The sequence below is a fragment of the Netta rufina genome, assembly GCF_964035555.1.
Source record: "Netta rufina genome assembly, chromosome: 2".
Lineage (NCBI taxonomy): Eukaryota > Metazoa > Chordata > Aves > Anseriformes > Anatidae > Netta > Netta rufina.
Genome location: NC_140124.1, coordinates 9995640 through 10010907, shown reverse-complemented (window position 1 = coordinate 10010907; position 15268 = coordinate 9995640). Strand labels below are relative to the sequence as shown.

At 35.7% G+C, this 15268-nt stretch overlaps 1 protein-coding gene across 1 annotated transcript in view; it reads left to right on the top strand.

Annotated features, from left to right (window-relative positions):
- The window catches only part of PTPRN2 (protein tyrosine phosphatase receptor type N2), a gene marked incomplete at both ends in the record, with an annotated part of 643308 nt that overhangs the window by 284828 nt on the left and 343212 nt on the right, over positions 1-15268 (top strand). The window contains one exon of the mRNA XM_084281525.1: positions 8833-8912. Within this exon, the coding sequence (XP_084137651.1) occupies positions 8833-8912 (80 nt within the window). The remainder of the gene's footprint in view (positions 1-8832; positions 8913-15268) is intronic.

The window sequence follows — 15268 nt, the reverse complement described above, 5'->3', positions numbered from 1 at the left end:
ACAGCTGGTGGAGGAATCCCAAGATCAAATCTTCTAGGTGGTCTTCTCAGAACTAAAGGAGAAGCCAACAGGTTCTTGAGAGGGCAAGCAGTAGGACACAGTAGCACTCTAGCTCAAAGTTTCAAAGATTTTTAAATTGAGGCTGTAGTAAAGTTTGTTTTCTTTGGTCTTCTGTTGTGCTGTCTAATCAATCAAAGAAATTTGTGGCCTATCAGGCTCCTATTGAAGTTAAAAGGGTCTATTGCTCAAAAGGGTCTTATAAAAAAGATGGAGAAAGACTCTTTATGCGGGTAGATAGTGACGGTACAAGGGGGAATGGTCTTAAACTAAAAGAGGATAGATTTAGATTAGACATTAGGAGGAAGTTCTTCACTGTAAGGGTAGTGAAGCACTGGCACAGGTTTCCCAGAAATGTTGTGGATGCCCCATCCCTGGAGGTGTTCAAGGCCAGGCTGGATGGGGCCCTGGCCAACCTGATCTAGTGGGTGGCATCCCTGCCTATGGCAGGGGGGTTGGAGATAAATGATCTTTAAGGTCCCTTCTAACCCAAGCCATTCTATGATACTACGAATAAAAGTCACTTGTGCAAACTCAGGGCAGGGAGACTATCAGTATAGAAGACAGATTTTACATGTGAGTTCAAGATACCATTAACATAGGTGTGCTAAAGATAAGTGGGCCTGATGTCAGCAAAATACATTGAAAACCTAAGACTGCTGCATACTAGCCAGACCACCAAAAGGTATAATGAATGGAAGTATAAATAGAATACAATTATATATATAATTTTTAATCACATAAATTTATTATTATTTAGCTTAACCAGTGGAGGGTGAAAAAAAAAAATCACTGTACATTCAAGCAGTATTTTTAGATCATTTTCCCACTCTCGAAGGGTCCAAACAGTCTTTTCCTGTAAAAAAATATAGCACTTGTATGTTTTGTTCCTTTAAATACTGTAATTAAGAACCTTATTTGCATTGCGGGCAAAGCTGGCAACTTTCATGTACTCAGCGTGGTGAAAGTGTCAAATTTCATGGTTTGTGACAGATTAATAGAAAAATTATTTTAAAACTCTGCAAATTATTCATAGATCTTGAGTAATCATCAGAGGTTGCATTTTGTGAAGAATAAAAATAGGAAAAACTGAGTATAGCTTCAATCTCTAAATTGAGTGTTGTCCATTTTTTAAATCATTTAAATTGTCAGCTTAGCAAAAAATCTTCACCTTAGATGAATTGAATTGTAAAATCTTTAAAATACCCCTTCATCATCGTTTGCATTGTAAATGAGCATTCGTGTATTTAGAAAAAAAAATGATTTGAAAAAATTGAAGCCAGGCAAAAATGCCAGGAGTTCTGCACGGAGGAGCAATGAGCTCCTAGACAAATGCAAACACAAGCAGGAAGCCTAAAGAAGCAAAGAGAATGTTGTGGTTTAACCCTGGCAGGCAGCTGAGCACCACACAGCAGCTAGCTCACTCTCCCCATGTGGGATGTGGGAGAGAATTGGAAAGGTAGAAGTGTGAGAACTCATGGGTTGAGATAAAGGCATTTTACTAGGTAAAACAAAAGCTGTGTGTGCAATCAAAGCAAAACAAGGAATGATCACCACTTGCTATCAGCAGACAGCATTCAGCCACCTCCAGGAAAGGAGATCATCATATACAATGATTTCTTGGGAAGACAAATGCCAGCACTCTGAACATCCTCCCCCTTCCTCCTTTTTTCCCCCATCTTTTATTGCTGAACATGATGCTACATGGTATGGGACATCATCCCTTTGGCCAGTTTAGGTCAGCTATCTTGGCTGTGTCCCCTCCCAATCTCTAGTGCACCCCCAGCCTCCTCGCTGGCAGGGCAACACGAGAAGCTGAAAAGTCCTTGGCTCTGTGTGAACGCTGCTATGCAAGAACTAAAAATATCAGTGAATTATCAGCACTGTTTTTATCAAAACTCCAAAACACAGCATGAGAATCAGTGAGATCAGTGCAGCAGGGTGACTTCATGGAGAATAATTTCAGGGGAAGAGAAGAGGGCAGTACAAGGTGTCCAGATAATTACCTGATTTATGACAGCTGTACATGTATATGGAGCTTACAGAGGTAAATCTGAGCTGCAACCATCAAATCCAGCCATAAGTTTTGTTTCCATGTAGTTACATTTGCAAGATGTGATTGCTTGGAAACTGTCAATCTATCTGATCTTTCTAATCTGTCTGCTGAATCCACCACACCCAGCTGCATTGTTTATATTATTCTGCTGAAATGTAATTGATAATACAAAGTCATCCACTAACTGGTGAATTGGTAAGAACAGCAATTAGTGTCTTTACTGTAGCAGAGATTTTGCTTTTTCTTCTTTAGTACTTGGCCATTGTCAGGTGTTGATACAACATAATCTTCTTTAACTTTCTCTCTCTGTGCTAGCTGCAAGTTGAATACAAGAAAATATTTCCATATTTCTGCAGACAGTGTTGCAAATGCATACTTAGAATATGATGATATAAATATGAATAGTTAAGAAAATGTATTTGAGGCAATAATGCAGCATGTTGTGGAACACTGTGCCATTCTGCAGTTTAAGAGTTTCCATCTCCAAGAACTGGCAAGACACAAGAAGCTCAATTAGCTGTAATAGGAAAATTTTTTTTAATTGATCGTTGTCTGTAACACACGTGCATAATATATACATGTAAGCAGAAATGTGAGAATAGATATGGCTGTATATTGAATTTTGATCCATTCAGAAAGAAAATTAGGCAAACTTTTTAAAAGTAAAGGTATTAAAGATGAGGGTTTTTTTTTTAATTTTTATTTTTATTTTTATTTTTATTTTTATTTTTTTTTTAGTAATATATCTAGGTGATGATCAATATATGCTAGTCAACAGTTCGGGGAAGTTATTTTGTAGAATACATTCTTCACAGGTTTTAACAATACATTCTTCACAATACATTCTTCACTGGTTTCTGGAATGTTTGAGTTTTAGTCAGTACCTGCTTACATAATATAAATAGAATGTGAAGCAATGATCCACAAAATAAATGTTGGTCAAAAGTTCTGGTCAAAAATATCGGCGAGACCTGAATCAAGTGACTGATGAGATTATAGCTAGATTGAATAACAGAAGGAGCCCAAAATAGCATGAGTACACTTTTTAATCCTTCTATGTATTATATAAGGATGACCAGCTGCACTGCTCTGCCTTTGCCTTGCTCTGTAAATCATGTTATTCAAACATACTGTATTACGAAAGTGCCTCTGTTAATCATGAGCTTTTTTCTGTCAATCTGATTTGACATAAATATGTTTATAACCAATATGTGAAGTATGTAACCCACTTACACAAGTGTGACCATTTTAATTTTTCCAAAATTGAGAAGGTGAAAAGGAGGTTTTGGTGCAATATAAACAATGGACATAAAACTTCAAATTCCTAAACACGGGAAGCACAGAAATGTGTACACATTGCAAGTCATTAGTTCAAGCCCACCAAACATTTCCTGAGACAATTACCTTTGCTGCTATAAAATTTACTTTGCACAAGCCTCTGGAGCATTACTAATTGCTTTTCTTAACCCCCAGAGATTAAAGGATTTTGAAATGAACATATAGACAAGTGGTGACTCTAATTTCAAATCTAAGCTTTATTAAGGCAAGCTCTGTTTTACGAAATAGGGTCATTAAGAGAATGTTTAATGTTGACAGTATCCAATCCTGATCCCCTCATCTTACTCCAATCTTGAGAAATAGCACTCTGCCTGTATTTTTTAAAAATCTGGTGCAATCTCAACTCATTTCCATCTGGCATCAGCTCTATGTCTCATCTTCAAGAATACACATAACCATGTTGGCACTTGTTTCTCAAATCCTTTTCCACTAGGGGGTATGATAGACTGTGACTGTATTTCACAGTAAACCTTTCATATGATATTGTAGTACACACACATGAGGGAGAAGAATGGGCATGCAAAGCGTGGTACATAATTTATGGAGATTCAAACCCTGTCATTCATAAATATAATTATAACCAAAGGCTTGAAAGTAATACGGACCTTGCCATATTGATCATGCTCCAGCTCTGTTTATTCAGATCATTCATTTCCTGACAGACAAAATAGAATAAGAATGTTGTTAGTCTGTAAAACAATTAAATAAAAGAAATACTTCTATTTCACACAAAGAATATTGTTTATTTCTGTACATGTTGTGCACCCTCCCACCTTCAGATGGGAAATATAAACCCAAGGGGAGGGAATATTATTAAATCAGCAATCAACCTTCAAGTCATTTTGGTATAAACACTGTAATTATTTCATCTCTAGTAAACAGAATATAAGACAACAGCACATAAGGGTGACAATTTGCAATATGCTTTGAATGTCTTTGTTAAAAAAAAACTATTATGGCTGAAGGCGACATTATTGAAATTAAAAAAAAAAAAAAAAAGCAGAAGTTGTGACAGCCAACAGAGGGGGTAATTAGTCAGTAAATTTCAAGTAATAAATTTAGCAGGTCATTGCAACAGACATTACGTTTTGCACAGGGAGAAGTCACCATTTATTGGCCTTGGCAACAGAGTTGCTTACCTTTATTCAAAAATAAATCATAAAATGGTATTCTGAAAAAAAAAAAAAAAAAAAAAAAAAGGTAGGTATGGTTATAATAATATAGTCCAGATACCTTCTAAACTCACGATCTTATTTAGGTGTGTTTCAGTTCATTTATGTCAGTACAGTCAACTACACATTTATATAGGTGTAACTGTAGTAACATACACCTTGTTTGGAAAAAAAAAAGTTAAAAAATGTAATATAAAATATTGTCTTTCTAGATTAAAGGTGCTGCTACCTAACACTTTTAATCTCTTGGTTAGAGCAGAAGAAACATTACATCACGTGTATTAGATTTAGTTTACGTTTCAGGTGTGTTTTACATTTGCAGTTGCTTTCCTGAGCACGGCTGGCTGAGCACTGGCGTGATGTTGCCTGCCACTGAGCAGGGACACACCAGCCTTGATTTGTGGCAGTGGTTTGTTTGCAATTCATCTGGTCATAAACGCTAGTGTGCACTTCAGCAAGCCTCGGTATTTAGAGTGATGTAAAGACAACTGCCATTAATATTAGCTAGGCTGCAGAGGGTTTGACAGCTGCATGAGAAAGCAGTCTTGCCTATCTAACGTAAAGTTCCTGGTTAGGAGGTACCAGGGGTGCATTTTGTACAGCTTTGAACCCTCTCTCAGGCAGGTTTACCATCTTGTTAAAGAGTCTTTTTGAAAAATATTTTGCAGTCAAATAATTACTGGTTTTGTTTAAATGTTCTCGTCCAACACATAATGAACAATGAGGAATTCCCCAGAGGGCATCTATTGTTATTGAAATGTTTATTTATTGAGTGCTTTTGCCAGAAGCCCCCCATGAGAAAAATCTCATTTTATGAGCTCCTCAAGCAGTCAGTTCCCAAAACATCTAGCAGAAATGCAATTTTGGCCAAACAATCTCAAGGTCTTTTGTTTACTTTTAAATAATCATCAGAATGCCAATATGTAAAAAGTTGTGACAGGAGCTGCTTTATTTTCTATATTTTGCAAATATTCTTAGTGAAGTTGGGCTTATGTTGTGCTTGAGTAATTCCTTATACTCAAATATTCAATTATTACAGTGGAGAAAAACAGTATCCCTCTCAAGATTGTAAGAATGGGCATTTGGAATGATTCTGATTCCTTCTTTCCCACAAAAAAAAAGATGGTTATTAACTAATATTTTCCCTGTCCCATAAGGAATTTTTATCCCACCCTGTTTTTCCTCTCTTTACCTACATTCTCTCCATAAGCACATAAGGAGCATTGCCAGTGCCTGTGGCAGTACTTACATGGGCAGACTTCATCTACACTGGGTCCTGGTGTGCTCCTGGCTTACCCAGGTGGAGTTACTGGAGAATTGTAATGGTCCCTGGAGCTGCAGCATCAGGGCTTGCTTGTCCAAAATCCCTGCTGGAGCTGGATATGTGAAAGGATCCAGTTTTAATCTGTATGATTTTAATGATGCTGCTAAGTGCATAGCTGCAGTGAGCTGCAGTGCACAACTGAGGAATGAATGAGATCTGGACCAGAGACAGAAGCAAAAAACTCAGGCAATTGGAGGAGCGGAGGAAACATTTTGTGTCTTTGCAGATAAAGCCATCATGCTTGAAAGCTGGCATCAATTCCAGGCTCTTGACTGTAATGGAATATGTGGTATAGGTTTCACATGTTCAGGTTTGGGGCCCTCAGCACTAGAAAGATGTGGACCTGTTTGAGTGGGTCCAGAGGAGGGTCACAAAGATGCTCAGAGGTCTGGAGCACCTCTTCTATGAAGACATGCTGAGGGAGTTGGAGTTGTTCAGCCTGGAGAGGCGAATGCCCCAGGGAGACCTTACAGTGGCCTGCCAGTACCTGAAGGGGGCCTACAGGAAAGCTGGGAAGGGACTCTTTCTCAGGGGGTGTGGTGACAGAACAAGGAGTAAGAGCTTTAAACTAAAACAGGGTAGGTTTAGATTAGACATTAGGAGGAAATTCTTCACTCAGAGGGTGGTGAGGCCCTGGCCCAGGCTGCCCAGAGTAGCTGTGGCTGCCCCATCCTTGGCAGTGCCCATGGCCAGGCTGGATGGGGCTGGAGGCAGCCTGGGCTGGTGGAAGGGGGCCCTTCCCATGGCAGGGGGTGGGATTTAGATGGTCTTTAAGGTCCCTTCCAACCCTAACCATCCTGTGATTTTGTGATTCTATGATAATTTGGAAGGAATATCTGAAGTTGTTTGTTTACACAGTCCTTGTCATGGGACAGCTGTGTACTGGGTTGTTGCCTGCTTTTATTTGAAGCAGATTGCTAATTACACTCTAAGTGTCTGAACAGCCAGAGAGAAATCATCATTTCTCTTGGGCTGGGAATACAGAAAGAAGGACAGTGGAAGGCTGGTTATATTCAGTGCATGGTATCATAAGACTCCCAGGTGTCTGTTGTGGTTGATTGTCTTAGATTGTCTTAGATTGTGTTAGTAATGGAATCGGGGAATGGCCTGAATTTTTTAAAGAAGTTTATGTATCTTAAGTAAGATATACTTTGCAATTGTTGAGTATTATAGCTGAACGTACTATTTAAATGATGCTGACAAATGCTTTATAATTATCTAACATTATTAAAATACATTTCTTGCACATTAATGACTTGACATCTGGAGTGTCCTTCAGCAATATAATCTCTGCTTTATTTTTCTCCCACCCAGAAGAGTATTTAAAGAAAAATGATTGATTAATGACAGTTCCTGTTAACTGTGGAATAGAATGTGCACAGGACAGGCTCTGCCAGTAAAAGATTCAAAGGATGCTCCTTAGTATTACTTTGAATCCCTCTGTGACCTCAAAGCCAAGTCTTACAATCAATAATAGTTTTCTTCAGCCTAAAATTTAAAAAGTTTAAAGGTATTGCTGTCTAGGATATATGTGATGCAATTAAGTGCACTTCATTAACTGCTCTCAGTTGTATGAGTTCAAAATACAAATGCAGAATGGTAGTAAAAGAATAATTTAATACTTCATTTCAAGCCCTGCAGCAAAAATATTTTTCAACTTCTTCTATGTAGCAATTTTTCAGATTTCATTCTCTCATAAGCCACAGCTATAGTAGGTCAAAGCATTTTACATGTATGGCTCCTGCCAATGTGCTTAACCACTGAAACACATGAAACAGGTATTATTCATAGTATAAATGTAATTCTTCTCACTGATTGTGTGAGTAATAAAAACTAAGGCACTCACACAAAACACGGTATGCATGTAAACATTTAACACATGCCAGTTTTCTTGTTTGTTCAGCCCTTGAACTGTGCTCCTCTGAATTTATATTATATTTTCTACTGTGGCTTATTAACTGGAAATTTTCTTTAAAATACTTTTACTATAGTTTTGTGTGTACATTTTTCTTACGATTTTCATATATATGTACTTTAGCATAATATGACAACTGAAAGTTCTTTATTCCTTTCATCAGATGTGCATATAGGTTGGATATTATTGGGATGGGTGGAGAATGAATGCAACATTACGTATATGGATTTATTTTTCTGCAAAAACACACAATGAACATTTTTTTGAAACCCTGAATACCTTACTATGCCATTCTTCATCTAGTTAATTAGTACTGTGCTCTGTAATGCCTCATAGGTTTTTAAGCCATAAAAGACCATCAGGCTACACCAAAAAAGTTCACCACAGAGTTCCATCACTTCTCTTTATAAATTGTCCAAATAGATTATTACGTCTATTGTTATAAGTTAAGTAATTTTTGCCATCTTTCCAAATCAGACATTTGGATCAGATACATCCAAAGTCTTTTCTCCAAATATGTTCTTGTAGAGCATGATCAAGATAAATATTCTGACTCTCTTTATTGTCTCTCTGACTGAGATTCATAACAAGCTTGAGTGAAGGTTAGGCAAATAAAATTTGAAGCTTTATGTAATCTTTAGGTGTTGAATTCCAGTGATGTTCTGTGGTGTTCTGGAGAGAATAACAATTTCTGTGCCTCTATTTTGCCATTTTTGTAATGGGAATAGTATTTACAGGAATGTTTTGAAGTTTAGTTAATGTCACTGAAATTCTTTCAGAAAGGCACAAGACAAGATACACACAAACTTCCACAAGAGGTATATAAATGTATGCAAATGTAGCTAATGAAGCAAAAGGAAGAGGGCTAAATGGTGTCTTAATAGTTTCTCCTTAAAAACCTATTTTGAAAAGGAATATTATGCTATGTCTCTTGATTATGAGTCTTACATTTTTTAATAATCTCTTCTAGCGTGCTGGGACCAGCTGTGACCTTCAGAGTGCACTCAAACCTCCAAAACATTTCAACTGCAGATATTGCCAAAGCAGCAGGTAAGAGTCATCCTCCATTCCCAAACTGGCCTTCCACTCTTCAGTTTAGAGGACTGTAGTCAGACAACATGGATGGAGGCAGCACACTCTCCCAGGAAGACTGGCGTTTAGGGAGAGTGGCTGAGGGGTGAGTGGCACATATGGGAAAATGAAGTGTAACGTCTCTGAGTCAATTAAAACTGCCTGAGACTTCATTGTTTGTAGACGAAATGGATTAAATACAGACATGGAGACACAGCTTAGCATGGTGAAAAACTCTTCAGTGTTGTCATGACCTCAGAAAAACAGATTAGATATTTGCAAATGAGAATTTAATACCCTTGCTTTTCTGATACTTTGTTCCAGGAAACAAAAACGGTATTACATGTTAGCCTTAATTTCTGGATCAAAAGACGGTACCTTTGTTGGTGTGCGGTTTAGGCAATTTCCATGACCCGTTAATCTTGAGAGTAAACATTGTATATCTGGAGCTAAACTGCTTCTGAATAAATACTGCTGTTCTATGTACTGCTCTTGGCTTCTTATCAATTTGGCTACTAACAGTATTATGGAGGAGCTGTTGACTGAAAGAAATCATTTCTGCAAAGTAACTGAATTGATAAATGATTTCAAATTACCCAATTGATAGGTTTTAAAAATTATGAATAAGCAAGTTACAATGTTGCTTGCAAATAGGAATAAAAGAAGTTCATTTAAATAAACATTGGGAGCCCCAAACTGTCCATTAACAACTCCTGCTTCCTTATGGATGAATTCAGCTGTAGAAGGAACTGGGGTAGTTCCAGTGCCAGAACCATTCTTTGTGCGGGGCTCTGGAGGATCTGTCTCAATGTGTTGAGGGGTATGAAATTAGGGTATGAAAAACAGTCAAATGAATGTGGAGAGGTTACCAACACCATAAAGTATCCACTCCGGTTTTAAGTAGCACAAGGACAAAATGGTTAAGCACTGGTAGTGTGAAACTCTTCACTTTGAAATTTCTTGTTAACTGGTGAGTAGAGTAACAAACTCACTTTTAAATAGGTTTAACATGAAAAAAAAAATAATAAAAGAAAAAAAATATCAAAATTAGGAAATTACAATAAATTATTGAATTATGGGACACCCAAATCTGTATGATTTATCTGGTAAAAATTAATATAGCAGTGTCCTACTTTGTAAACCTGTTGACTGTCTCTGAAGAGATCAACAAATATGATGCAGCTGGTACAGCCTGCCTGGGTTTCCAAAGACTTTTGGCAAGGTCTTTCAGTAAAAGTTTCTGAGGAAACTAATTGTTTCTTAGAATATGGAACAAGAAATACACAGATCAGTAACTGGTTAAGAGGCAAATAAAAAACAGAGAGTAAGAATAACTTACTAGTTTTCTCAAAAAAAATAGATCTCTGCTGGGGCTGTGTCATCCAACATACAAATGAGCTGAAAAAGAATGGTGAGCAGTGTGATGAGAAAGCCTGCTAAGAGTACTAAATTATTTACAGTATTAAAGGTGAAACTTGATCTTAGAAATGTATAAAAAACATACTAGACTGAGTGACTGGACTCAAAATGGCAGATGAGTTTCATTAGAGATTAATGTAAAAAATTCAAATGGAGAAAAAAAAAAAGATTTAAATATGAAGTTGTGGGTCTGAATAGACTATTACTGCTCTGAAATAAGATCTTAGTGTAGTAATAGATTAATGAAAACAATTCAGTCATTATCAAACAAGGAAATTGTTGTGTTTTTTGTTTGTTTTTTTTTTTAAAATTAGCCTTTTGCCTAAATGAATATATAAATAAATAAAATTAGATATATGCCCAAGAGTCAAACATTCTAAATTTTAAAAGTATCAATTTTCTCTTTTCTAACCAGTAAATAAAGTTGCAGTAGCCTATCAATGTACTTGCTAATCAGTTTGTTTTATTTTTAGCAAACTTTTTGTGAACTTGCAGATATCTAAAGCCAAAAATAAAAATAGTAAAATGAGCAACAGCAGTACATACTTACATAAGATTTTTTTTTTTCAGGTTTTAGCTGCAATTATAAAAGTTAAAAGTCAACAATGTCTTAAAGAAAATCATTCCAAAAATGTAATTTACCAAAGGAAACTGATGCAGAATAAATTGGTGCATACTTCCAGGCATGGGTAAATGTATTACTCCATGGTGTCCTGCTATTAGGTAACAACATTCATCCAGGAAATCTGAAAGCAGATCTTGTTTATAGACCTAACTGAGTGAAGAATTTCACCATTCATCACATCCTTAGAAACTCAAAGAACTTAGAAATTGAGGTAATCAGATGCCATAGTAATTATGAGAATTTAAATTATCCAGATTTCCAAAAGGAATCTATTTCTATAATGTCCATGTCTCGTTATTATCTGTGGCAACAGGTTCTTTGCAGGAACTTGCTCTCATTATTTTTGTAGTATATATAGTTTTGTAACCAAAATGAATAAATTGCTCCTTTCTTTGCATTATTTAAGTTTCCATATAGGGAACTATATTTAAAGTTTTCCATCCTCCCCTGTGGAGTCTGACAAATGTGCAGATTAGAGAAGGCATGGGACTCCACAGCAGCTTTGGAAATAGATGTTTGACTTAAAATATCTACTGAAAAATAGAAATAGGGAAGTACGATAATAAAAATAGTTTACTGTATTCTCCTAGCATTTGAGATCCATTCTTCTCAGTGTGCACAACAACCACACTGAGCAGAGAAAAAGCTCCCTAAAATCCTTCAGCCATATTCTTGCTGGTAAAACATTTTTGTTTTCTAGTAATCCATAGTTCCTATGCTAAGTAAATGTTTTGATTACTTTTCTTTTTGCATTTTCTAGGGCTACATAATTCTACAGGGAAACCTGACAACAGAATAATTTAAATTTTTGTACAGCCTGAGAAAGCAGGCAATACAAAATACCATTAACAATACCTTTATTTGCTCTTTCACTGCAGAGCAGAAGGACTGCCAATGTTTTGCCTGCATTGCACACTGATGTTCATAATACAGAACATATCTTGCATGGTGTAGCTGTCCTCTGGCCTATTTCTGTTTAATAAGTCAGGCTCAATGGTGCATCTCAACATTTTGATGAAATAAACTTTCTCTAGACATAGATGACCTGCTCTAGAAGTAATTACACTTGGCACATGACATCATTTAGACAAATGAGTATGGATTTAATTTCTCTTCAGTTTAAAGGTTAGGAGAAATCTAGCAGAGAACAACTATCAGTAAGATAACTCAATTTATCTAAAATTGCAATATAGTTACTATAGTAATAAGCAATGAATTTGAATTTGTACAACTTAATATGTAGTCCAGAATTACACAATTTGTTCAAAGACATGTAAAGTAACAATGGTAATTAGAAAATAAGAATCGTCTGAAGTTTCCAAATACAGAATTTTTGGATAGGGTGGCTACAACATATATACTGCTCACATGAAGAGGAGATGCAGGAGAGAAAAGTCTGTGCACAGTACTCAGCATTGCCAAAATGAAATAAAAGCAGTTGCTTATGTGTAGTTGCAGCCTTTAACAAATAAGAATTTTGCTTGTATTTTATTTACTATTGTATAAAAATGCAACAGTTTAGGTGTTTAAAAAAAAATAAGAGGACCGAAGAACAAAACAATGTATTCATAACATAGGTATATTAGTAAAGGGGAACTGGTAGCACAGAGGAAGGCAATGAAAAACCAGATATTAGCGAATTAGCAGATCTTGTATGCAGCTTCTTGCGTCTATATGTGATATATATAATTATAGCAATTCAAAAATCTTGATTTCATTGTTGTAAATAGGGGGTTTTGAACATATATTAGAATATTTAGATTTTTGTTTTATTTATTTATTTATTTTAAATTCCTCTAACTTTTAACTAGGCTATTGATTTATGTTTCTTTAATTTTCTCTTGTCTTGCTGGTAAAACACAGTTTTTCCAAAAGTGCATGGATTGATGGGACCATTAATCATAACTTAAGGAGTGAGTTGCTGAATCATATAAACTTCTTGTCTAAAATTTATTTATCTACCAACTTTCTAACTCTGCAAAAAATGCACTGGAGAATTAATTCCCCTTGGGGAGGAAAAAAAAATCATTATCATTAAAATTAAACTGTATAACAAGTTAATTTGAATACAGATACAGCCTGATAAGTATTAGAATGGATAATAACATGCATATAGAATTCCTTCGGAATTTTAAACAACTGCAGATGTTTAAAAAAAAAAAAAAAGAAAGAAAATCTTAATTCTGAAAAATATGAAAATCTTAATTCTGAAAAATATGAATATGAAAATATTGATGAGAAACCTGCCTCATCGATTGTGATGAGCACACAACCACTGAAGAAACTCCAGTTTATTACTCCCATCTGTAAAGTGGATTCAGCAGAATCACAGTTTTGTCACACATCCAGTCTGAGCCCTGCTGAAAAGGGCTGAGACTCTGACATGAATGTATTTTCATTTTATTATAAATTCACTGGTACAAACATCCATTACAGATATATTTAAAAGAATTAATTATAAAGTACAAATGAATGGTTTATATCAATGGCACATTTTTAGCTGTTTGTAGCAAGTGCAGCATAACTGAAAGATATATTTCAACTTTAGCAAACGTAAGTCTAAGATATTACAGATAATTTTATATGAATATTCTCTTGTATTCATTCTAGTCATGAAGTGTGGTCCTCTTTGTATTGGTGGTGGTGGGGATTATCTTTTCAGTTTACTACAGAATGTGAATAAACATAATGATCTTCATGGTCTGAAATTTAGCAAAATAAAGAACAGAGGGAAGAGAATTTACCCTACATCAGAGAATCAATTGGTGAGGATCCGGTATACAGCTTAAATTGTTTAATTTCTAGAAACACTCCAGAAGCTCACTTTGCTCTCTAAACAATAACTATGGCCACTGACCATACCACTGTGGACAGAAAAATTATATATACCTTTATTTTATTATTCATTATTAGCAACAACAACAACAAAAATTTAGAAAGCTTTCAGGAAGGAAAAAGAGAGAACTCTCTTTAGATGTATTTTCATATATTATTGTATCTTCATATAATAACTACATACAATATGTACGTGTGAAGAGAAATGTAGAGGGAGAAATAGCGACAGCATGTCAGTGAGGAATAAATCATCAAGAAGATTATGCAAAGTTTGTAGTAGATATACATGTCTTTAGTTAAAAGCATGTTTAGAATAATTGATATTACTAACATTTCTTCTAGTCATCAAATTCCAATGTCAAGGAATTTGAGCAAAACCTGGGAAATGTCAATTGATACAAAGAGTTCGTAATACTTCTCTCATTATTTTTGCTTGTGATTAAACACTGTCTGGCCTTTGTCTATTGTTAAACCATTTTTGGTTAGATGTTCTTTGGATAACATACTTCAGTGGCAACTTGCCACCTTTTTTTTCATGGTGATCATCCATACAAGCAGGAAACACATTTCTATGCTAAAAGTTTTCCTCTTGAAGAGGTCCTTCGTGGATTATTTCTGGATTAAGACAATCCAGAAAATGTTGATTTTTAGCACAAGTTTTGCATGTCTCATGAAAAGTCTCAGAAAGATGAACTCTGTGGCTTTTGTTACAAAAATGTACATGGTAGCACACTGTCTTGGTTTCCTTTTTCTGTCCTACAACAGTGAGATGGATTGTTTTGAAAATATTCATTGGCAAGTCATTGTCAGACTCATAATTCAGCTGTGATGAAGTGAACGAAGCAAGATGAAAGTCTGCGGTTGAATCCCTTCCCTCTATCTAGATTTTTGTAGATTGTGCAATTAGATATCTTTCTCTCTGAGTTGGTAAGAAGTTGAGTGTCTATGAATAATTTGAGGTTGATCTTTGAAGTGAACTGACAGCTTCTATGTCAGAAACTTTGAACACTGTAGCCAGGAGGCTATGGGGTCCATCTGATTGCATTTGCTGTTGCCCTGGTATAAGAAGGATTACGATTCTTTGGTCTTTAATGTGAAACGTATAATTTTGACAGCTCTTTTTCTGTTTCTAGTCTCTTAAATCTTTTGGTGCAAGTCCTGATTTCTTCCACTCAAGCCTCCTTAGTTCACATTGTCCTTTTTCACCTCTTGTCCCCTCTGTAGTGGATCAATTGCCTTTCTCCTACTGTATTGTCAAATCTATCTGAAGTATTTTCCTCAAATCCTTCCTGTGCTGAATATAGGATGTCATTATATTTTTGAAGTATTATTCAAAATGTGAACTGTCTCCTGCACTATCAAATATCTGTTACTATGATTAACGATTTTTTAGATGGCATTTCCTTCCCACCTTGTTCTTTTACTGAAAAAACATTACAACTATGCCAGCCAATAT